The 26,115-nt window shown below is 41.3% G+C and overlaps 1 protein-coding gene across 2 annotated transcripts in view; it reads right to left on the bottom strand.

Moving 5' to 3' along the window:
• LOC138922107 (ATP-binding cassette sub-family D member 2-like) overlaps positions 1–26,115 on the bottom strand; it is a 284,371-nt gene that overhangs the window by 37,470 nt on the left and 220,786 nt on the right. Inside the window, exons 8-11 of one of the 2 annotated variants that reach the window (XM_070258931.1) lie at positions 10,702–10,870; positions 10,350–10,554; positions 9,741–9,796; positions 327–7,417 (exon numbers count right to left, since the gene is read on the bottom strand). In XM_070258931.1, coding sequence (XP_070115032.1) covers positions 10,439–10,554; positions 10,702–10,870 — 285 coding nt within the window. In that variant the 3' untranslated portion in view covers positions 327–7,417; positions 9,741–9,796; positions 10,350–10,438. Of the gene's footprint in view, positions 1–326; positions 7,418–9,740; positions 9,797–10,349; positions 10,555–10,701; positions 10,871–26,115 lie in introns of those variants that run through there. The other variant, XM_070258930.1, reaches the window with a different exon arrangement.

Raw genomic sequence — 26,115 nt, 5'->3', positions numbered from 1 at the left:
GTGCTCTTTATAGAGACTGAGGGTCCTTTAGCAAATATTGCTTTTTGATGATGCATTTTAATAAGCCTTTTAAAAATCTGGATACCAGACTACCGGCTAGGGTACCTGGAAGCAATAATTTTAAAATAGTGCTTTTCAAACTGCAGGTCCTGACCAACTAGTGGATTATGAAATAATTCTAGAGAGTGTGACAAGCACTTAAAAAACAATGAAACAAAATGGAATAGATAATATTAGAGTGTATTACACGTAAAAAGGTAAGAACAGTTTCATAAAATTTTTATATTCCTTTGGTGTGTGTGCGTATATACTGATTTACGATAAAAAATAATTTATAGATTTATTTTGTGAGTTGCCATCAAAAGAATTTGAAAGTCACTGCCATGGATTTAAAGTTATCTGAAACACAGTTTTGTAATATAGCAGTTTGAAGTGAAGCCCCAACAATATATGTAACAAATAAAAGCGTAGATAGGTTTTAGCTGCAAATTTTAAAGGGATTGGCAAGTTACTTTTCCTGAGAAGTCTAGCCCTGGGATGACTGGGTATTTTCCAAAGGGCCAGGAACCAGTTATCCCAATAAACGGTAGGGGCCTCAATGCTCTCTCCCTGGGAGGCTCTGAGGTAACGTTCCTCATCTCACTTGTAATGCTGCTGTTGCCTTGCTGCAGTGGCTGTTGGAAGTACTGCGTCTTCCCTAACCAGATCAGAAGGACCCAGTTTTCCCAAAGTCTTGGTCTGCCAGAAAGATGGCATTGCACTTCTCCCCGATTTGTGGGACCTGCACCCAGCTTGGAGAGCTGGAAAACTCCAGCCCTTAACTCCCCTCTTTGCTAGGGAACCACGTTTTCCTTCCCACTGGGTCCTTGGAAGATGGGAAGCAGCAGTAAGGTTACTTGTGTTTTATCCACACCATGTGCGTCTGTGTTTTTGTGTGAAGGCTGACTCATGTGGAGGAAAGTTCTATGCCTAGAATTATAAAATTAATGCTAATCAGAGTAATGCAGCATGCCACTTCCAATCTGCTAATGAGCTTTGGGGAGAGATGGCACATCTTCCTGCAGCTGATGGATGCCCCTTTTAGAGGATCTACGACATCCTCCCCAGGTCTTCACTCAGCTGGGCTAACACACTTCAGAACAAAATAATCCTCAGGGCAGGATGGGACCCCTTGCTTTTTGGTTCTTGTCCCTTGAATCAGTCTACTCTCTGTGCCACTAAAATGGCTGCCTATTAAACTCATCAGTGGAATCTGCCATACTGTGTCACTTAAACTTTTTCCATCTGCTTATGGTTTTTACTTGTTTTTCATAGAAAGCCCTGACCTAAATCTCTACTCTTCTTTTATAATGCTTTCATTTTGACCTTACTACTGCTGAAAGTCAACCAAACTCATTCATCACTGTCCCTCCCCCCAATCTCCATGAACATTATCCTGTTATCCAGGTTTTTAACATCCACTCAAGAGATTGTCAACAAAAATGGACTAAACCTTTACATGGAACTTCTTTACCCCCACATGGGACATTTTCAAGAATAGGAGCTTTCAGATGAATTAGCAATGTAGATAAATTTGTTACCAACACTAGAATCTCATTCTAAAATATTTTCTACAGCTCAAAACATGGCATAAGGCAGATTCCTATTTAAGAGAAAGGGCCTTCTTTTAAGTTGTCTTGAAGATTCTGAGACTGTCCTTACGAGCAGTGCTATGAGAGGATATGAGGCACAATCTCAGTCACCCCAAGAGTTAATTTAAATGGAGAAAGTGAGATGGTTTCCCAAAACATTGGAATTGATTTTTCCCTGAGTCTCTCCATAGTTGTAGATTCTGATAATCACAGAATATAGAGAAGGAAGAAACTTGGTGTTCCTTCTAACTGCCTCATTTCACAAACCAAGAAATTGAGGATCAGAGACATGAGGTCATTAAAGTCATCCAGTTACTTAGTTGCTTACTTCGACTAGGGTGGTTTCAGAAAGGATGCAGAAAAGTACAAGTATTTGAGAGCTAGTTAGGGACTGTATTAATCAACACTGTAATAATCAGCTCTGTGTCCTTGGGTGCTGCGACAGCTGGGGGTCCACTGCTGCAGCTGACAAATAAAGTGTGAGGAAGAAACAAAAACTGAGGGAGTCCATCGCCACTAGACCTGCCTTATAAGAAATGTCAAAAAGAGCTCTCCTGTCTGAAATGAAAAGGCAAAGGATACAAAGCTTTAAACAAGTTGATAAATAGATAAAATCAGAAAACTGCAACTCTGTATCAGAACATGTTAGTAAACAATTATGATGCAAAGGTTAAAGGGAAAGAAAGCATTAAAAATAACATTAACCATTCCAATTTGGTAACATATTCACAATACAGAAAGAAAGAATTTTGACAACAAAAATAGCAAGGGAAGAAGAAAAGGACAGAACTTGCCTAGTCAAATGAAGCAAAAATGCTATCAGAAGAAAAAGAACTATCTCATCTGTGAGACCTTTTATACAAACCTCATGGTAACCACAAAACAAAAATTAAGGCAGAGTCACGAAACATAAAAAAAGAGGAAACTGAAAAACACATCACCAAAAACCGTCAAGCTGAAATTGTAGTGAGAAACACAAGGAAAAAGAAACAAAGGAAATATAGAGCAACCATAAAACAAAAGATAAAATGGCAATAGTAAGTCCCTATATATCCATAATCATCCTAAATGTAAATGGATTGAATGCACCAATGAAAAGACTGAGAGGCTGGACAGGTTAAGAAAAAGACCCAAAAATGTGCTGCCTCCAGGAGACCCATCTCAGCTCTAAAGAAAAACATAGGCTCAGAGTGAAGGGGTGGAAGATGATACTCCGACCAAATGACAACCAAAAGAAAGTGAGTGTAGCCATAATTCTATCAGACGAAATAGACTGCAAGCCAAAAAAGACAAGAGACAAAGATGGGCATTATATAATGATAAAGGGGATAATCCATCAAGAAGACATAACATTTATTAATATATATGCACCTAACGTAGAAGCACCAAAGTCTATAAAACAACTATTAACAGATCTAAAGGGAGAAACTGACAGCAACACCATAAGAGTAGGGAACTTTAATACCCCACTTACATCAATGGATAGGTCTTCTAGAGAGAAAAATCAACAAAGAAACGTTGATCTTCAATGAAACACTAGACCAGATGAATTGAACAGATACATATATAATATTCAATCCAAAAGCAGCAGGATATACATTTTCTCTCAAGTACACATGAAACAATCTCAAAGATCCACTGTTTGTTGGGAAACAAAACAACTCCCAATAAACTTAAGAAGACTGAAAAGATATCAAGCATCTTTTCCAACCACAATGGTATGAAACTAGAAATCAACCACAAGGAGAAAGCTGGAAAAGTCACAAATATGTGGAGCCTAAACAACGTGCTATTCATTAACTATTGGAACAACAACAAAATTAAAGGAGAAATGGAAAAATATCTGGAGGCAAATGAAAAGGAAAATACAGTGTACCAAAATCTATTGGATACAGCAAAAGCAGTACTAAAAGGGAAGTTCCTAGCAACACAGGCCTACCTTGTGAGACAGGAAAAATCTCAAATAAACAATCTAACAATACATCCAACAGAATCAGAAAAGAAGAAAAATGAAGAGCCCAAAGTCAGGAGAACAAAGGAACTACTAGAAATCAGAGCTGAAATAAATGACATGGAGAGTAAAAAGAAAATAGAAAAGATCAGCGAAACTAAGAGCTAGTTCTTTGAAAATATAAACAAAATTGACAAACCTTTAGGTAGAATAAGACAAAAAGAGAGAAGCCTCAAATAAATAAAATCAGAGAAGAAATCACAAGCAATATAACAGAAATACAAAGGATTACAACAGTATTCTTTATCAATGTTATAAACTACATTAACAAAATGAAGAATAAAAATCACATGATCATCTCAACAGACGCAGAGAAAGAATTTGACAAGATTCACCACATATTTATGATAATAACTCTCAATAAAATAATTATAGAAGGAAAGTACCTCAACATAATAAAGGCCATATATGACAAACCAACAGCTAACATTATACTCAATGGTGTAAACTGACAGCTATCCCTCTAAGAGCAGGAACAAGACAAGGATGCCCACGCTCACCCTTCTTAGTCCTAGCCAGAGCAATCAAGTAAGAAAAATAAATAAAACATATTCAAACTGGAAAGGAAGAAGTAAAACTGTCACTACTTGTGGATGATGAGATTTTACATATAGAAAACGCTAAAGAATCCATCAAAAAACTAAAAACAAACGAGCAGAAATAAAAAATCAAGAATACAATCCTATTTACAATCACAAAAAGAATTAAGTGGGTAGGAATAAATTTAACCAATGAGGTGAAAGACCTATACACTGAAGACTATAAGACATTGTTGAAAGAAATTAAAGAAGACATAAAGAAATAGAAGGATATTCTGTGCTCATGGATTAGAAGAATCAACATAGTGAAAAAGTCCATGTTACTTAAAGCAATCTGCAGATTCAATGTAATCCCTATCAAAACCCCAATGACATTTTTCACAGAAATAGAAAGAAGAATTCTAAAATTTACTGGAAACAACAAAAGTCCCCAAAGAGCCACAGCACTCCAGAGAAAAAAGAACAAAGGTGGAGGCATCACATTCCCTAATTTCAAAGTATACTACAAAGCTGTATTAATCAAAACAGCACGATACTGGCAGAAAAGCAGACACAGATCAATGGAACAGAATTGATAGCCAAGAAATAAACCCATACATTTAGGAACAGCCAATTTTCAACAAAGGAGCTAAGAACATACAATGGAGAAGGGAAAGTCTCTTCAATAAACACTGTTGGGAAAACGGACAGCCGCACACAAAAGAATGAAAGTAGATCATTATCTTACACCATGCACAAAAATTAACTCAAAATGGATTAAAGACTTGAATGTAATACCTGAAACCATAAAACTCCAAAGAAGAAAACATAGGCAGTAAGCTCTTTGCTATCATTCTTAGCAGTGTCTTTTTGAATATGTCTCCTCAGGAAAGGGAAACAAAAGAAAAAATAAGCTAATGGGACTACATCAAACTAAAAAGCGTCTGTATGGCTAAGGAAACATCAATACAATGAAAAGACAACCTAGCAATTGGAAGAAGATATCTGCGAATCATTTATCCAATAAGGGGTTGCTATCCAAAATATATAAAGAACTCAACAACAAAAGAACAAACTTAGTCAAGAAACGGGCAGAGGATTTGAACAGACATTTTCCCAAAGATATACAGATGGCCAACAGGCACATGAAAAGATGTTCAACATCACTAATTATTAGATAAATACAAATCAAAACCACAATGAGATATCACCTCATGCCCATCAGAATGGCTATTACTAAAAAGACAAGAAATAAGAAGTGTTGGAGAGGGGCCAGTGCCATGGCCGAGTGGTTAAGTTCGTGTGCGCTACTCACTTCAGCAGCCCAGGGTCTTGCCGGTTTGGATCCTGGGCCTGGACACGGCACCACTCATCAAGCCATGCTGAGGTGGCATCCCACACAGCACAGCCAGGATATACAACTAGAATATACAACTATGTACTGGGAGGGTTTTGGGAGAACAAGAAGGAAAAAAAGATAGACAACAGATGTTAGCTCAGGTGCCAATCTTTACAAAGAAAACAGAAGTGTTGGAGAGGATGTGGAGAAAAGGGAGCCCTCATACACTGCTGGTGGGAATGTAAATTGGTGCAGCCACTGTGGAAAATAGTACAGAGATTCCTCAAAAACTTAAAAATAGAATGACCAGGCATGACATCAGCATCACGGCGGAGTGAGCTCTTCCCTTAGACTCTCCTCCCTAAGAAAGAATGAAAAGGACATTCATAAACCAACAGAGGACAGGCACACAACACAAAAGACATCTGAGAGACCCATGCAGCCAAATGCCTGAAGGTGGAGGTGCTGGACCCCCCAGGAGGAAGGAGGAGGAAGTAAGGGGATCTCCTCTCCCTCCCCAGCAATGACCTAGGGCACAGGACCATGCACAGCTCTGAGAAAAGAGGGGCCTGGGGGGAGACTCTGTAGGAATGCCTTCGCTCTCCAAGTTCCCTCACATCCCATAGGAAAGCTCCACAGAGGAGGCTAAGCTATTGTGGGGTTGTCTTCATGAAGCCAGCACGCCAGGAGGACAGACAGCGAGGGCAAACAGAGAACACCCACGGGATGGCACATGCAAAAGAAGTGCCCCTCCCCCTGCTGGGCTCACAAGCTCAGCCAGTCAGCCAGGGCAAGGGACCCCGTCTAGAGTGCCCGTGCGTACATTAGCAAAGCAGCAGCTACAAGCAGGCAATCGCAGATGGGTCCTGTCAGCATAGATTCCAAAGGACAAGCACAGACACCAGGGATCACAGCAGGCTCAGAATACACAGCTCCTGAACCTCCTCCAGTGGTGGCAGGTGGAATCTGCAACCAGATACTATCTATGTGAAGTCACAAACCAACCCCATCAAATAGTATGAAGAAATATATTAATAGTCCAGACCAGAAGGAAAATGAAAAGCACCTAGAAATCAATCCTGAAGGCACACAAATTTACAATGTAAACGACAGAGAATTCAAAATAGCTAACATTAAAAACTCAACGAGTTACAAGAAAATTCAGATAGTTCAATTAAATCAGGAATAAAATTAATAAACAGAGGGAATACTTCACAAAAGAGATTGACCCTACAAAGAGAAACCAATCAGAAATGTTGGAGATGAAAAACACAATGAGATAAAGAAAAATCTGGATACCCTGAATTACAGAGCTGACGTTATGGAAGACGGAATTAGCAATCTGGAGGACCGAAATATAGAAAGGCTTCAGATGGAGGAGGAGAGAGAATTAAGACTAAAAAGAACCGAAGAAATTCTCTGAGAAATATCTGATTCAATTAGGAAATGCAACATAAAAACTACGGGTATTATAGAGGGAGAAGGGAGGGAGAAAGGAGCAGAAAGTCTGTTCAAACCTGGAAAAGGAGCAGGAATTACAAGTAAAAGACGCTAACAGAACTTCTGATTACATCAATGTAAAAAGACCTACTCCAAGGCATAGAGTAGTAAAACTGGCAAAAGTCAGTGACAAAGAAGAAATATTTTTAAAGGCAGCAAGGCAGAAGAAAATAACTTACAAAGACCATATCAAACTTTCAGGAGATTTCTCAGCAGAATCTTTACAGGCTACGAGAAGGTAGAATGAGATATTCAAAATTCTGAAAGACAAAAACCTTCAGCTGAGAATACTCTATCCAGGGAAAAATATCCTACAGATATGGTGGAGAAATACAAACTTTCCCACATAAACAAAAGCTGAGGTAGTTCATCACCACAAGACACCCCAAACAGGAAATGCTCAAGAAGACCTTCATACCTGAAAAAGAAAAAAAAGAGTTCACAAAGCCTTGAGCAAGGAGATAAATAGGCAGCCAAAGTCAGAAAATTGCAGCTCTCTACCAGAACAGGTTAGCAAAAACTTAATTATGACATGAAAGATAAACGGACGGAAAACATCAAAAATAACTATAATCTTGTGATTTTAACCACAAAATCACAACACAAAACAGAATGTGTTATGACCAACAAATCAGAGGAAGAGGAAAGGGATGGAACTGGCTTAGACCAAGGAAATAAGAGGCTATCAGAAAATGGTATATCTCATCTACGAGATTTTTTATACAAACCTGATGGTAACCACTAAACAAATAATCAGAACAGAGACACAAATGATACAGAAAAAAAGAAAACTGAGGGGCTGTCCCAGTGGCATAATGGTTAAGTTCACATGCTCTGCTTCAGCCACCCAGGGTTTGCAGCTTCAGGTCCCAGGCACAGACCTATGCATCTCTCATCAAGCCCTGCTGTGCTGGCATCCCACATACAAAAAACAGAGGAAGATTGCCACAGATGTTAGCTCAGCAACAATCTTCCTCAAGCTAAAAAAGAGGAAGATTGCTTACAGGTGTTAGCTCAGGGCCAGTCTTCCTCACACACAAAAAAGAGAAAACTGAGAAAACCATCATAGAGAACTACCAAACTGAACTGGCAGTCCAAAATACACAAGACAAGAAACAAGGGAAATACAGAGCTGCAAAACAAGTGATAAAATGGCAGCGTTAAGCCCTTATATATAAATAATCACTCTAAATGTAAATAGATTGAATTATCCAATCAAAAGACAGAGTGGTGGGATGGACTGAAAAACAAGACTCATCAATATGCTGCCTCCAGGAAACACTCTTAGCTCTAAAGACAAACACAGGCTCAGAGTGAAGGGACGGAAGATGATACTCTAAGCTAATGGCAAACAAAAGAAAGCAGTTATTGCAATACTTATATCAGACACAGTAGACCTCAAGATAAAAAAGGCAATGAGAGACAAAGAGGGGCAGTATATAATGGTAAAAGGGACACTCCAACAAGAAGACATAACACTTATAAATATACGTGTACCCAACAAAGGAGTACCAAAGTACATAAAGCAACTATTAACAGACCTAAAAAGAGATATTAACAACAACATAATAATAGCAGGGGGCCCCAACAGTCTACTTACATCGATGGATAGATCATCCAGACAGAAAGTTAACAAGGAAATAGTGGAATTAAATGGAAAACTAGACGAGATGGACTATATAATAGATATATATGGAACATTCTGTCCAAAAATAGCAGAATACACATTCTTCTCAAGTGCACATGGAGCATTCTAAGGACAGACCATATGTTTCGAAACAAGATAGGCCTCAATAAATTTAAGAAGATTGAAATCACATCAAGCATCTTTTCTGACCAAAATGCTATGAGACTAGAAATCAGCTACAGGAAAAAAGCTGGGAAAGTGACAAATATGTGGACACTAAACAACATGCTACTGAACAACCAATGGATCATTGAAGAAATTAAAAGAGAAATCAAAAATATCTGGAGACAAATGAAAATGAAAATACACCATACCAACTCATATGGGATGCAGAAAAAGTTGTCCTATGAGGGAAATTCATAGCAATACAGGCCCAGCTTAAAAAAACAAGAAAGATCTAAAATAAGCAATCTTAAAATACAGTTAGAAAATGGAGAACCAACAAAGCCCAAAGTCAGCCGAAGGAGGGAAATAATAAAAATCAGAGCAGAAATAAATGAAATTGAAACCAAAAAAGAAAAAAGAACAGTAGAAAAGATCAGTGAAACAAAGCGCTGGTTCTTTGAGAAGATATGCAAAATTGACAAACCCTTAGCCTGACTCTCTAAGAAAAAAAGAGAGAAGGCTCAAATAAATAAAATTAGAAACGAAAGAGGAGAAATTACAACAGATACCACAGAAATATAAAGGATTATAAGAGAATACTATGAAAAACTATATAGCAACAAACTGGACAATCCAGAAGAAACAGATAAATTCTAAGACTCATACAACTTCCCAAAACTGAATCAAGAAGAAACAGAGAATCTGAATAGCCCAATCACAAGTAAAGAGATTGAAACAGGTAGCTTAGTGGGAAACTACTTACCCTGACAAGGTTACCCACTCAAAGCTAACAGCCAACATCACAATTAATAGTAAAACACGCTATATTTTTCCTCAAGACTGACTTGATTTCTACTATTTCAACTTCTCCTTTTCCTTTAATGCATGGATCCTGCTAAACCTTATAAATCCATTACAATATAAAGTGGGGAATGAATAAAGAGCTCACCTGAGGGATGTTCACTCTCTGTGGCTCCTGGGCGAGTACAGAGGACTGTGGTTCAGCTGAGGGGACAGAAAGAAGACAGGGGTCCTGAGATTTAGCTGTCTTACAGCTCTTAGATTCACCTCCTCAAATCTCAGCACCCCAGTTGGGGATCATCCTCCCCATAGGCACAGGGCCCTCTGGGCCTTGAAAAGGCACAAGAAGGATCATGGACAGGCAGCAACACCTGTCTTTGTGTGATTCTGAAATGACCATGGAGCTGAAATCTGCAGTTTTTTACTGAGTGAACATAAACTTTACTCGATTGATTTAACAATAACGCATGCGTCCTTCTGGATAACAGAAAGAAATAAAAACAACCGATCAGTTGAATTAAAGTACGCCAAACGACAAGACACTATTCCTTCATTAAAGTTAACTTAGCAGAAAAATGCTCAGTATGCATCATTTATCTATTTTTCTCAGTAATATTATTCAACCCCTGGTATACACAATCCACGGAAAGCCTAGTAAAAGAGATGGGAGGATTTAAGGCAGGAATTTGTAATTGTTCATTTCAGCTGGGAAGTATTTCTCAAAAGGCCCTTTCGATAGATGCTTTTGGTAACTTACCTGTGAGAGAGTGAACTGTCACAAACTGCGTTTCCCTGGACAAGTCACTGAAATTTTCAGGCCCAATGTCTTTAAATCTTTCAAAAGAGTTAGAAGTAGGTGACCTTGGAAAACTCTTCACAGATCATCATTCTTGGATCCTGTGACATCAGGATAACGTCACTAATGTCACATGTGGTGGTGGACATGTGTGACAGCAGCGCATCTGTAAATAGCGGGGGCCATTTAAGGGGACCGGAGACAGAACTTCCTCCCTCTGCCTGGTTGTCCCTTACCCCCAGACCTTGCCCTCACGGCTCTCCAACAAAGCAGGCTTTCCTGAGCAGCCTGCCCCTGGGCCACCCCAGCTCACCTGTACTTCCCAGGGACGGCCCAAATGCCCCACTGTCACACAGTGTGGTGGCTCCTGAAGGTGGCATCATCAAGTCTGGTTCATTCTGGGCAGGAGGATCAAGACCTGCTTCTGATCTTGCAAATCTAGCATCTGCTCCTTTCTGGGCTCTTGTCTCTGCTCTGAAGCTCTGGAGAGAGGTCTAAGGTCAGAGGGGCGCTCTCTTCCAGGTAAGACTCCCTCACAGAGGCCCCCTGCTTCCTGCCTCACAAGGGCTGGTTTGTTTCAAGGCAACTGGGACATGGATCTGAGAAATAAATTCATCTTAGGGGCAAAAAGGCTGACTCTTAGAATTCATTATAACGTCAGACTTCAAGGACAGAAAGCCTGACAATGCAGAGGGGGCCAGGCACCTCTGTCTGACCCAAGGGACCTGAAGAGACACTAGAAATCCCAGGATACATGTGACACATGGTGGGATTCCATCCACATCCTTTCCTTTACATCCCTGGGGACGCAGGGACAGGCCATGTTCCTAAGTGCTGTGAAGGCTGTAATGCCAGTCTTGGGCAGGTGTGACATCAGACAAAGCCTGAGACTGAAGCCAAGCACACCTGCCCTCGAATCCAAATTCCCTGGCTGGGAGCTCCTGACTCGAGCACATCGGGCCACCGACCCGAGCCTCGGTTTCTGGTGAAGTGGTTGTCAGGGTACATTAAACTATCCAGTAAAAAAACAAAGCGTCCTCTAACTATAACAGCAGTTGTCACTTACTTAAGGCTTCCTACCTGGCACTTGTCTAAAATAGTGATCTATGTTTCCAAACGTCGCCGTGAAACAATCATTATTAATATTTATAGATGAGAACCCTGACTCTCGCCCAGGTTCCTTCTGTCGCCCCTGCTAACAGGTGACAGAGCTGGCACTGACCGGGCCTGTAGTGCTCCAGAGCTCGGGCTCCACCGCAGACCCACGGTCACCGTCCGCCTGATAAACGCACTCCTCCCTCCCGCACCCACCGCCGCCGACATGGGCTTCTCTCCGGTCGGGCTGCAGGCGGGCTGGTCACACGATCCTCGGGCATCCCGGACCGCCCCGAACACCTGCGCCCCCCGGCAGCCCGAGGGCCGGGGTCTCCCCCATCGGCCTTACCCGCTCTGACGGCCCGCCCGGGTTTATACACCGCCGCGGGGGGCGACGAGGTCCCAGACACTTCCTGCTCCCATCCCCAAGCACAGGCACACCCTTCCCAGCTAGTCCCTCGCCCTCGGTGCGCACCCTGCATTTTCCGAGCACACCCCAAAGTTCCCCAACGGTTCTCTGGAGTCCTGAGAAGACAAACGAGGAGGCTACGGCTGCACATGCGCAGAAGGAGCGTGGCGTCCCCTTCCCGGAGTCCAGGCGGTGAACCTCACCTATTTAAAACTACATTTCCCATAGGCCTCCGCGTCTACATTTCAAGTCACTTTTGGCCTTTCCGCGAAAGCGGGAGGACGGTGTTCTTAAATCTCTCCTGCCCAGGGTCCTCCGAGCCCGAAGAGGTTAAGGGTTAAGCCTGAACTCTGCTGTCAAATGCAAAGGGTAGTCCGCTATTGGCTCCCGATTAAAATAGCATTTTTTTCATAAGTCATTTGGAGGTAATTGGGGAAATTTGAATACGGATTGGATATGGAAAATATTAAAATATTACTTAGATGGTGTGAAAAAAATTTGGAGTTAGGTAGGAAAATTGACTTTGTAAAAAGAAAAAGACATGCCGACTGAAGTAGTTAAATTATATAGCTGTAAAATTATAATTTTACAATTTTTCAACCTGGGACCTCCACCCTGTTCCTTTACAGCCGCCGGACCCACCAACCCCTGAGCCCCATCCTGGCGCGCCTGGGGCCCAGTGTGCAGATTCTACTGAGGGTCTGCACAGGTGCTCCAGGGGTGGATGTTTATAGGAAATCTGTTGGGTCTTCTACATTAACATTGATTCTTGCTGAATTCTCTTATTGTTTCATAAATTTTTATGTTAAATATCTTGGATTTCCATGCACATAACGACAAGTTTGCTTGCTTTTTGCTGACGTTTATAATTCTTTGTCATTCTTTACCAAATTACAGACAAAAGCACAAGAATGCTGGTTAAACTATATTAAATCAATCATAATAGACTTTAACATAAAGATCACGAAGGAGAGAAAGTGGTCACACATATGTCGTTTAACAAACATTTATTGAAAACTGACTGTACAATCGACATCATTCTAGGTGCTGGGATAGCAACATCAAATAAAAGAGAGTAAATTCCCTACCCCCATGGAGTTTATGATCAGGCTTGTTGTGGGGCCTATTAGTCAGGGTCCCCTGAAGAAACAGGTGTCAGTTGTCAAGAAACCATGGGACACTTGAGGAGAGTCTAATAAATAGGGCTCTAAAAATGTGGGTAGGGTTAGTGAAGCATCCTGTAACTAGTGTTGGTAGAGAGTTATTATCGCCCCCAGGGCTGTAGTGAGAGTAGGTGACATTATCAGAACTTAGCACAAAAGGCCACCCTTATGAGAGCTGTGGTCTTAGGAAGAGAAACATTGTGAATGCCCATTACATGGCTCAGCACGGAGAGCCAAAGGAATAAATACCCAACACCTCACTTGTTCTCTTCCCTCTGATATCCTATCCTCCGTTAAGCATTTATAAACCCCATTCAATACCTATTCTTAGAATTCCATCCGCATGTGTCTCTTCTAGACCTTTTGGTCACCAATTTTCCAGTCTTATTCTTGTTTAGCCCCCTACTACCTGTCAACTCACTGAGCTACTGGACATAAATCAGTATAAATCGAAACTCAAGTACATGTCAGTTCTTCACAAAGTGAACTAAATATACCTCCTTAAACTCTACCCACTGGGAAGATTTTTTTTTCACCACACATTTCAGAACCACCCCTAAGTGAGACTGTAATCGTAGCAGCCATAATTTCCAATGATGCCACCATACACTGTAAACCCAGTTTGAAGGAGAGTTGATGGGTATGTGGCCACAGGTCTCCCTTGGGGACTTTTGGGGAATGTTTAATTGTATATTCTTGTGACCAAGTTATGAGGAATTTTGTCAAAGGGACCCAGCCTTCCCTTTAGTCAAAGCCTCCTGTCTATAAAGTAGGATATATCAAGGATTTAGAAAGAGAATCTAAATCCCTGTTGTGGTGATTTGTGTTCGTTTTCTGCCCACAAGATCCAGAATTTCACATGTATATAGATATATATCTCAAGAAGCATCTTAGTAGAATACCCATCTATTTCATTTCAATGAACTTCATGATCAAAGAGCCACCACCACTGATCCCTTCATATCACCACAAAAGATGGCTGCACATGAGAAACACTCTAAGAGTTTCAAAAAACATTTGTCAGTATCCCATTAGAGAAAATACATATTTCATTGCTTTGAAATGCAACATGGGCTGCTCCTGAGTCCACAGGGAGTATACTCATATTGATTAATTTGAGCCTATCCAAACATAATTCATCCTTCCTAATCTAATATGGTAAGGATCCACCCCCTTATGTGCTACCTAGTTTCTGCTTTATTGGGCAAGATCTTGAGTTCCTTTTGTGTTTTCGGTTTTTTAATTTCTGGATTTCTTGCAATTTTACTCTGAACATAGCTGGTTTTTTATTCCTATTATGGGCCTGGAGCCAGTAAGGAAGTTCGGACAGGGCCTGAGGATAGTGTGTATCTCCTTCAGGGGTAACTTATACTAGGATCACCCCTTAGGATTTGGAGAGAGAGAGAGAAGTGAGACAGACACTGTCAGAATTCAGTTACTCTTCACTTCTTTTTCTAAGCTCCTCAAAGCAGTGACTTTTAGTATACCTTAAAGGCCTTAAAATTGCAGAGTGTGTGGCAGGTACAACAAACTTGAACTGTCTAATAAGCCTCAAAGCTGTGCAGAGGCAAGTGTACACCTGCCAGGCAAAGTGCACAGAGTTTAGAACATCTGTTCTGACCAAGTAGTAGTATATGTTTGACCATATCCTTCTCCTCTGATAATAACTTTGGGCTTCCTAGATGCTCGGTAAATCCACGTAAGTGAAGGAATACAATTTCTTCACCTTAATCTTGACCTCACACTGATCCATCCTCGCAGTAATTGGGGGAGGTGTACTTACCTGGCATTCACCCTCATATGGCTAGTGATCATTTTATAAAATATTGAGGAACATAATGTCCCTCTTGAAGATATTCTTGTATTCAAACCTTATCTGAGTGAGTAATTGAGGCAATCTATTGAGAGCCCCAGTATATTGGATCACTTTTCAAACTGTTCAGACACCTCCATCTGGGAACTGTTTCTCTCTACACCTGTCAATATTAGATTAGTTTTATCTTTTTAGGGTTTCATGCAAAAGGAATCATACAGTGTATTTTTGTGTGGCTTTTTTTTCACTCAGGATAATGATTTTGAGATTCATCCTATAGTTGAATACCAGCAATGAAGGAACAGCCTCACACAGGGAGAAACAACTGCTTATGAAATCAAGGGAGACTCATTGTGCCCAATGAGTTCAGCTATATGTGAATCCAAATACATGTAATCATTCCAATTTCCAGGTTCCTAGACTTTCCCAGTAAATGTCCCAAATCTCATGTAATACACCTCCTCAAATTGTGGATCTAATAGTTATTGTAATTGTTTGAAGAAATAATGTCCAAAACTTCCCAAAGTTGATGAAACAATGTTAATTTACACATCCAAGAAGCTTACTGAACTCCAAGTAGGATAAATACAAAGATATAGTTTTACCTAGACACATCATAGTCAAACTGTTGTAAGCCACACACAAAGAGAAAATCTTAAGAAAGAGAAAAACAACTGAACATGTACAGGAGAGCATCAACATAAATAATATCTAACTGCTCATCAGAGAAAATAGACCCTAGAAGGCAGTGAAATGGCATATTCAAAATACTGAAAGAAAAAATGGTAACGAAGAATTTTTTTATCCAGCAAGACTATCCACTAATTATAAAGGTGAAATAAGGACATTCTTAAATTTAAAAGGACTGGAAGAATTTCTTGATATCAGAACTGAATTGTGAGAAATACTAAAGGAAATTCTTTGGGCTGGAAGAAAATGACATCAGACAGTACCTCGAATCAGCTGGAAGAAATTAAGAGAGCCAGAAGTAATAAATTTCTGGGTTTTAAAAAAAAGAATCTATAAATATATTTTCTCATTTCTTCTGTTAAATTCTTTAAAAGACATGAGATTGTACAAAGAAATAACTGTAACATTCTAGTATTGGTTTTGTAACATATATAGATATAATATATATAAAAACAAGAGCACAAGAGGGGAAAGTAACAGAGTTACATTGGAGGAAACATTCTATATTTCATAGGAATTAAGTTAATATTCGTTTGAAATAGACCATAGTCAGTTAAAATGCATATTGGAATCCCTACCACAGACACTAGGAAAATAGCTCAAAAACAGTAAAAAATATTCAATAGAGGAATTAAAATGATATACTGAAAGATTTATTTAGCACAAAAGAAGTTAATAAAGGAAGGACAGAGAACAAAAAAGCCTGAAGACAAAGAAAACAAATAGCAAAATGGCAAATGTAACTCTGATCCTATCAATAACTGCACTAAATGTGAATGGTCTAAAAAAAACAATTAGAAGACAGAGATTGGGAAAATGAATAATAAAGCAAGATCCAACTATACGTGATCTACAAAAGACACATCTTAGATTCAAAGACAAACAGAAGTTGAAACTAGAAGGATGGAAAAGACACATCACACAAATAGTTACCAAAAGATTGCTGGAGGGTTGTGATAATACTGGACAATGTAGATTTTAAAACAAGAAATATTATTAGAAGCAAAGAGGGACATATCCAAATGACAAAATGTCATTAAATCAGAAAGATATAAAAATTATCAATGCTTACAAATGTAACAACAGAGCTTCAAGATACGTGAAGTAAAATTTGACGGAAACGAAAGGAGAAAGAGACAATTCAACAATACTTGGAAATTTCAACTGCCTCCTGTCCATAATGGATTAAAAAGAGGAAAGACAATCAGCAAGGTTATACAAGACTTGAACAGCACTATCAACCAAATTAAATTAAGTGACGTGTATAGATCACTGCACTCAATGACTACAAAACACACATTCTTTTCAATACCACATGGAACATGCTCCAGGATAGACCGTGTACTCAGCCATAAAATAAATTCAACAGATTTAGCAAGAATGAAATTATATAAAATATGTTCTCCAACCACAATGGAATGTGAGCTATCAAGAATGGAATATATTTGGGATATCCACAAACATTTGGAACTTAAATGACACCCATCTGAATAACATATGAGTCAAAGAATAAATTGGGAACAAAATTTGAAAGTACTTTGAAGTGAATGAAAATTTAAAAAATAGAATATCAAAGTCTATGGGATGTGCCTAAAGCAGTACTTAGAGAGAAATTTAGAGTATTAAACACCTATAGTGGAAGAGAGGAAAGTCTCAAATCAATAATTTAAGTTCCTACCCTAAGAAAGGAAAGAAAGGAAAATAAACCAAACTGAAAACAAGCAAAAGAAAGGAAATACAAAAGATTAGAACACGTCTGTGAAATACAAAACACCAACATCAATAAAACCAGAAATTGGCTGTTTACCACATAAAGTTGACAATCCCTTAGCTAGCATCCCCAAGGAAGAGAGAAGATAGAATTTACCAAAATCAGAAATTAGAAAGGGACACCCACAGAGAAATTAAAGGATTATAAGAGAATATTATGAACAACTTTATGCCACAAATTAGACAATTTATAAGATATTGGCAAATTCTTAGATCCAAATTTCCAAAACTGACTCAAAGAGAAATAGAAAATCTCCATAGATCTGTAACAAACAAGAAAGTTAAATTACTAATTAAAACCCTTTCAGGGAAGAAAAGCCCAGATTCAGATGACTCAACTGGTGAATTCCATTGACTATTAATGGAGAAAATAATCCCAATCTCCCACCATCTATTTCAGAAAATATTAGAAGGAGAGAGCTGGTCTCACATCATTCTATTAGGCCAGAGTCACCTTAATTTCAATGGCAAGTGAAGACATCACATGCAAAGACAAGACCACTATCCCTCATGAATATAAATGAAAAATCCTTAACGATGTGTTAGTGAGTGATGTCACCAAGATGGGGGAGTAGGAGATGTTAGCCTCTGTCCTCCCAGAAAGATCAACAATTAGACTGCTACCTACCCATGATCAAAAAGAGTTCTGGGAGAGCTCTAAAGCCCTCTTAAGAAACTTTAGCAACATAGCGGAACAAAAAATGTGAGAATAACCACACATAAAGAGAAAGAAGAACAGCTTCATTTTGCCTGCACCACCCCGTCCTTTAAGCTGGCATTACTCAGTGCTAAGAGGGAACTCCTCAGCTAGAAAGAGCTCTCCTTTCAGGGAAAGAGAGAGCAGAGTGAACGACCGGCGTCCCAGCCTTTCAGGGCACACAGGAAGTACCCACTTTGGTTTCCCCCCACCCAGAGACTGGCAAAGCAGAAAGATATAGAGATGGCTAGGGACAGGGAAGAAGAGCAGGGTTTACCAATATCGGGCACACAGCAGTAAAGACCACAGCTGTGTGACCTGTTCTATAGATAACCCCAACGTGGAAGGGCAAGGGGAACAGTGCACTAAGAGAGATACACAGCTCTGTGGGAGCAGGGGAGGAGCAGTCTCTGAACACGTTCCAGGAAAGGGGTCACCTTCCATGCCAAGATGAACTTTGCATGAATAAAGATTTAAGTGAGGACAGACTGAGAAGAGTGAAGAGGGGAATGGGGTGTCGACCAAATTTCATCCACCTGCAATTTTACCTACTCAAATTTTATCTACCACGGCAAGAAGTTAGTGTCTAATATTTTAAAATTACTTTTAAATACAAGTATTCGTACTAGTTATATAAATGGAGGTAAACACAAGAACAGCTAGGATAGAAATGGCTCAAGCGGTTTCCATGGGGAATGGAACTGGGGGGATAGAAAGGACTGGGGTTGTGAGGTTGGGGAGGGCCTGTCACGGTCCTTTATAAAGCCTTCAGTACTATTTGATTTTAAAGGCACAAGTATGGATTCCTTAGATAAATATTAATTTTTAAGTGAGCTTTAAAGAATGAGTAAGGTTTCTACAAGGAGAAACTTGTAGTTTCTCAGTTTACTTTTCCTGCCACTCTAGTGCCTACGACCACAGGGCGTGGGAAAGCCCTGGCCCCGGCTTCAGAGTGGCTGTGGCTTCACGGGAACATGGATGATCTGTCCCTGTGGTACCACAGCATCACGTCTGCCTGCGATCCTGCTCTAAACCAGCAGCCTCTGATACTGCCAGAATCCCAGCATCATCCCCGCTGGCAGTTCTTCATGCCAGGCCCCACCCACTGGACCAGACTCCTGAAATGCTGAAATGGACCTGAATCCCTACTTTCTCCATCCCTAGTTCAGCCTCTTCTTTTTATACGTGGCCCACGTCAGCCTCTGGACAGCATCCACGATGCACTGATGGTCTCCCACCAGAACTCATTTGTACATTTCTGCCTGTTCCTCCTTCACCCGCTCTCTTCCTGCAGAATGGCTTGGCTGCTCCTTGGAGCTCATGCAGGATCGATGTATCACTTAGAGCAGCTCTAAGGAAACATCTGGTGAGGGGGAAACAGGACTCACTCCAGGCAATTACCAGACGTAGGAGGTACTGCCGATTTCCACAACCAAATAATGCACTGCACCAAGCTCCAAGGCAGGAAAGGGCAGAGATCCTAGAGCCAGGCTGCTGAGGTTGGAATCCCTATAATACCACTTACCAGCTGTGTGATTTGGGGCTCTTGATTGAACCTCTCTCTGTCTCAATTTTCTAATCTGTAAAATGGGGCTACTAATGGATCATGGAGGATCCAAGCCGAAGATACTGAAATTGGTTAAGAGGTTCTTGCATTAATCCAGACAAAAGACAATAAGGGTCTGAACTGAGGCAGTGACAGGGAGGATGAAGCTGAGGAGACCGAATTAGAAAGTTATTTCGGAGGCTGAATGGCACAATTTGGTACCAAGTGACCATGGGGGATCAGGCACCAGAAGAAGGGGACAGGTAGGAGGAGAGAGAAACCATTTAAGTGTAGCTTCTAATTTTTTTATGAGGGTAGCTGAGTAAATGTGGATGCTATTAACATTGACAGTTCACAAAAGAGACTCATATTTGCTGTGTGTGTGGCAGGGAGGGGCATATTCCAGAGAGTTCTGTTGTAATGATGACGTATCTCCTTTCATTTTCATCACCACACTGTGGTTCCGATCCTCAGATGATGAAAGTGTGTCTGCAGCCTGACATTTGTTACCTCACTTAATCCTCACACGAGCCCCATGAGGTAAACGTGCTGCTACTATCTCTGTGACGTAACAGGGTACTTGAGTCTCAGAGAGGTAAAGCAACCTGCCCAAGATCACACAGCACCTTGGCTGGGATTTAAATCCAAGAGGATTGGACTCCTTGAGCTATCAGCCTTCCAGTATTGCACATTGCCTCTCAAATACACTCTTCCAGAGAGGCGTCCTAGATATTTTCATCTGTGCAGTCCTCCTGCATGAAATAGTTCAGATTCTTCTACCTAATTTTCATTTGAAACTCTCCTTGTATACTCTAGAATTTGTCCCAGCTGGTGAAAAGGTGTCTTACCATATTATATACTTGTCACAGCTGCTCTATAAACCTGCATGTGTGCACTGTGTTGGCACGGTGTGGTTTCTGTGTCTAATTACAGTGTTGAAAGCTACTACATGCACAGATAGATATGTATATAGAGATTAGGAACACAGAGCGGTTCCCCTTTCACATAAAAGTGCATGTGCTGTAGAGGAAGAATAGCATATTTTTAACTCTTGAGCACTATTTGCTTAGCTGATAGCTAAGTGAAATGAGGGGGTGTTAGAAAGCTGTGAATAATGTTCAATATGAATATTATAGGTTACCTGGGAAAAAGGGGTTTTACAGTATAAAATGATACTGCCAAAATCCAGCAAAAGGCTTAAAAGTCCAAACCACTCTAAACATTGATTTGACTCAATCGTGCCATTTAGAACATTCCATTTCCCCAGAAAGAAGTCATTCCTGAGAAAAACTGTGCAAATGGAATGTAAGAAGGAGAGAGAAGAAAAAGTAAGATTGCAGATCCACAATGAACAGCGTCCACTTTCACCTTTTGGGAAATTTATTTCTACCCCTCAAAAAAAGAGAGCCGCAAATAATGGTTTTCCCGATGAAACCACCCCAGCTGGATCATGCTAAAAAGCTTTCAGGAGGGAAGCAGTAAGTAAATTCAACTGTTCAGATGCATTTGGAAGTCATCCTAAAGCAGCAGCCCCAGTAATCGCTGCGCCATCAACAACTAAAAGGATCCAGACTATTAGATGTGGACAACAGAGAAATAATGGATGCTAAAGAGGTCGGAAACAGAAATGATGGCATTCACCCACTACATAGCTTCAAAGCGGATGACGGGAAAATGGAGGCTCCATTTTCTAACTACTGAACTATTAAAACACACACACACACACACACACACACAGACTGATAAATGCCAGTATCAGTTTTATCACGTAGGTGGTTAAACAGTCACTTTCTTCTTCAATATTTTGAAATATACAAGGACTTTGGTCTTCTACTAATTTCAGAGATGAAGAGGCAGGACGGCTTCCTTCTCTGCCAACGTGCAGACTGGGAAGATGTGATGCTGGGGCACCCAAGGTTCCAGAACCTTGGAGGCAGGATGCTGGAACATAAGGCAGGCAGGGACGCACAAAATGTCTATCCATGAGCTTAAAGAATTGTTGGATAAGAACCAGTTCTGCTTCTCCAGCCAAGCTTTCGCTACTTGCCAAGAACATTATGCTTTGGTAGCCCAGTGATTCTTGCAGTAAGGACCCACGAAGTCTGCTTACATCAGAATCAGCTGCATCCCTTGTTGAAATGCAGATGCCCAGGCCCCAACCTACTGAAGCAGAATCTGTTGAGGTGGGGCAAAGATTCTCATGCCACTGTCCTTGAGACTTAGCAAGGTAATTAATGTGACCAGATGTCCTGGTTTGACTGGGACAATCCGAAATTCCAAGATCTTCGAAGTATTATGATATAGACTAGGGGTCCACAAACTACAGCCCATGGACCAAATTTGGCTGCCGTTTGTTTTTGTAAATGGGTTTCAATTGGAACACAGTCATGTTCGTTCATTTTTGTCTTTGGCTGTTTTGACCCTACAACAGCAAAGGTGGATAGTTGCCACAGAGACTGTATGGCAGGCAAAGTCTAAAATATTTACTATCTGGCACTTTACAAAAAAAGCTGGTTCACTCCCAATGTAGACCAAAGGTTTTCAACCATTTCTGCACATCAAAATCATGTAGGGATTTTTATAACACCACTTCCCCAGACCTAGTCCCAGAGTTTCTGAATCAATTGGCCTGGGGTAGGACTGGATATAGCTATCATTTAAAAGCCTGTTCAGGTGATTCTAATGCGTGGCCAGGAAGAGGCCAATTGCTCTAAGGGAGACTGCACATACTTTGGAACCAGGCTGAAAAGACTCTGCTCCATAACCCCTCCCTTCATAATCCGGCTGAGTGCCCTTGGGCAGCCCGTGTAACTTGCATGAGTCTCAACTGCTTTATCTGTAAAACAGAGCTACCAATAGTCACTTTGTTGGGCGAGGTATTAGGAAGATGAGAGACTATATACGCACACCTCCCGAGACAGGGCTTAGCATCCTGTGAGACTAAATAAATGGTACTGGCGGTGATGAGGAGGATGATAATGATGATAACCATGATAAAGGGTAATGCCTATGGCTTCAATAATGCAATTGGATATACATTCATTAAGCACTGTCTGTGTGCTCTGGAAGGGGAAACCTTGATAAATAAGATGTGATGACCACCTGAAGGAGCTCACAGTCAAGTAAAACAAACAGGCACGTAAGATAGTGACAGCAAGAGAAAAGAAAAACGGGCCAAGAAGATGGAAAAACGAGTCACAAGAGAAACTAAATTCTAATAAATATAGACAAACATGTAAACTTCAGCAATAATCAGGGAAATGAAAAACAAAACTCGAATGAGACATTTTCTCCCAGCAAATAGGCAAATATTAAAAATATCCCACCTTCACAGAAGCATAATTTTTACAGGCTTTTTAAAGGGTGAATTGACAGGTTAAAATCTGCACACTTTTCAAATCCTCTATTTCCCTTCTAGGTATGTAGTCTGGAGAAACACATATGCTCTAACAGACCTGTGTAGGAACTTTCACTGTGGCATGGCTGCAGCAATGTGAACCATCTAAATACCCATAAGATGGGGAATGGCCAACTAAATCTTCATGCCTTCATTCTATCTAATTCAATGCTAAATTATTTTTTAAAGTGATTTAAATGCATACAGGTACAAAACAGACAATCACACAAAGTACTCTGTGTCAAAGATGCAAATCATAGAAAATGCCAGAACATAGGTATAATAAAGCACACACATGCACACTCAAAACAAAACTTTACTTTTTTATCCATGTATGTGTATGTAAATTCCCAGACAAGATTACTTCTGGAAAGGAAAGGTAGATTTTGAGAGTAGCCTAGAGGAGATCTTTCGCTTACTATATTGTTTGAATATTTAATAAAGTGAATGTATTCATGTACTGCTTATGTACATCTTTTAAAAGAAAAAAAAACACCAGACAATAATTGAATGTAGTGAGTATTATCAGAGAAGTATGTGTAAAGCATGATGGGGGAACCAAAAACAATGCTGCTGGGGTGGGATGGAGAGGAGGAGGTGCCGCAGAGATAGGGTAATGCTGAGCTAGGCCTTGAAGGAGATGATGATGGTGGCATCCCAGACAGAGAGGGGACCATATGCAGGGGCTCAGGGGCATGGCATGTATGCTTTCATTCATTCATCCCATTATTCACTCAACAAACATTTGTGGAGTGTCACCTCTGAGCTCAGGAGTGTTCCAGGTGCTGGAGAGACAGCAGGGAACAGACAGACAAAGGTCCCTGCCCGCACGTTGCTTCTCTTCTAGTCTGTCTAGATAGATAACGTGCAAGAAACAATCAAGACGCATAGTGTGACGGGGAGCGCTGTGCGGAGAATAATGCAGGGAAAGGAGGTGGGAGATGCTGCGGTGGGAACGGGGCCCCCTATTTTAGTTGGGGTCACCAGAGAAGATTGTGCTAGGAAGTAGCATAAACAGAGAGCTGAAGGAGCTGAAAGAGCTAGCCAATGGGGACAACCAAGGGAAGAATGTTCCAGCCACAAGGACAGCAGGTGCAGAGGACCCCATGCAGGGCTGAGCTTGACGTGTCTCAGCGACCACCAGAAGGACAGCATGGCTGGAGTGGGTCAGCAAGAGGACAGAGAGACGGTGGATGGAGGCTGGGAGGTGTCGTGCAAAGCTTTGCGAAATGTGGAAAGGATTTTGACTTTTCCTCTGGGCGGGGTAGGTGGGGGTGGGGAGCGGTCACCGTAGGCTTTTAAACTGGGAAGTGGCTTGATTCATTATATGTTTAAAGATACCTCTGGATGCTTGACTGAGAGGACTCCAGGGGGCTAACGTGGAGGCAGGGAGACAGTTGGGAGCCTCCGGCATTTGCAGGGTCTGCTCAGGGCCTGGGCAGCTGAGTCACGGGGCGCTGGGTCACTAGACACAGGGGTGGGAACATGGGATCTCAACAGCACGTGGACATCACTGGCCTCTTCCTCGGGTAGCAGCATCCTGATGCTCTTTGACCGACCTGCCTATACCCTTGCAGGACCCAGAGGAAGCGTACAAATGAAGGGCCATATACCACATGCCCAGGGATTTGAAAGTGATAAAGCAATCTATTAAAGTGTCATTTAAAATATGTACTATCCTCCTATCTTCATAATGACCTGGAAGGCCAAGTTCAAATTTGGAATCCTCTGGCTTCTCAGATTTTCTTGCCAGAATATAGCAGCATGGGGAGAGCTGGCTCCTGGCTTATGGCTCCCGGATCCCTACCCTCAGCCTGTTCCCCACTTCTCTTCCTACTCCCAGCTCTGCCCATCACTGTAGTGGCTTTTTGTACGTGTGTGAGTACATCATAACCTGCACAGTGAAAATGGGTGGACAGCAGTCTTTACATCCCCTCTGGCTTTCATGTGCCATGTGCCCTCGGGAGGACAGATCCAGGGAAGAGCCAACTTGGGCAGGGAAGTCCAGGGTCTCTGTGACCAAGAGAATGGTCCAGAAGAGAGGGTGCAGGTTGAGGTGGGCAAGTGCCCTTGGCCTGTGGCCTCCTTATCCCCTGGGAAGACGTGATGGGAGAAGGACTAGAGTGGAGACTTCTAGGGCGGATGACTCAGTGCAGGGATGTTTTCTGCATGGGCTTAAGAATGGCGCTGCCCTCCGCAATCAAGCCGGCTGAGCTTAGGTCACTGCTCCTTACCCAAGGGACGTGGGACACCTTGGTTGGGATTTCCTCTAAGAAGCCACACAATGGTGGTGGGAGGTGGTTCTTAGGAATTTAAATCATGAATGGAGGGGCTGAGGGAAATGTCTTGGAGCTGGTTTGTACCAGCCACAGCGTCTTGAAGAGAGTGTCGCTTAAGTCCTATTCTCTGGATTATTGGAGGTCTGCTGGTTCCAGTCCTTTCTTAGGCTTCTTTGATCAGCTATGCCTTCCATTCCATGAGCTTTCTAAGGCTTGCACCATTCAGAGATAGTTACTGTGCCTGTAACCAAGAAACCCTACAAGATGCAGGCTGTGTTACAAAGAATTCCATGTGCCACATTAGAGCGGCTGAACTTTAGTCTGCAGAAAATTGGAGGCTTTTAAACAGAGAGCTGGCTTTTTTTTTTTTTAATGTCTCTAGAGAGACACAGAAGATGGGCTGAAAGGGAAGAAACTCATCTGGCCTTCCTTGCTCCTCCAGCACTTCAAACGGTGGATTAAACAGAGGCACCTATTATGAAATATAAGTTCAACTTCAAGAAAGAAAGAAGAAATCTTCAGGGTAGGTAGGTGAGAGAGACACCAGGAGACTGGCGATGAGCAATTGAGCTCATTTTCAGGCAAGAACAAAGATTCAAGGCTGACTCCCAGGAATTAGAGATCGGGTAGTACAACATCATATCCCAGTTCAATTCTAGAAGACATTATAGAACAGATGGTTTCTGAGCAGGGAGAAGCCAACGGAGGTTCAGTATGACCAAGTCATGCCAGACTCCTGTCAGCCCCAGCCTGCTCCTGTATAGCTCCATGAACTGGAAGTCTTCAGCAGTCAGATGCATATTAGGTGCCTTGGCCTCACCACTAGTGTGGTCTTACTAACGCTGCCCTAAACTTGATATACGTGCCC

The sequence above is a fragment of the Equus caballus genome, unplaced genomic scaffold, assembly GCF_041296265.1.
Source record: "Equus caballus isolate H_3958 breed thoroughbred unplaced genomic scaffold, TB-T2T haplotype2-0000451, whole genome shotgun sequence".
In the NCBI taxonomy this organism is placed as follows: Eukaryota; Metazoa; Chordata; class Mammalia; order Perissodactyla; family Equidae; genus Equus; species Equus caballus.
Note: the sequence above shows the minus strand (reverse complement) of the source record. Positions and strands in the feature narration are given on the sequence as shown.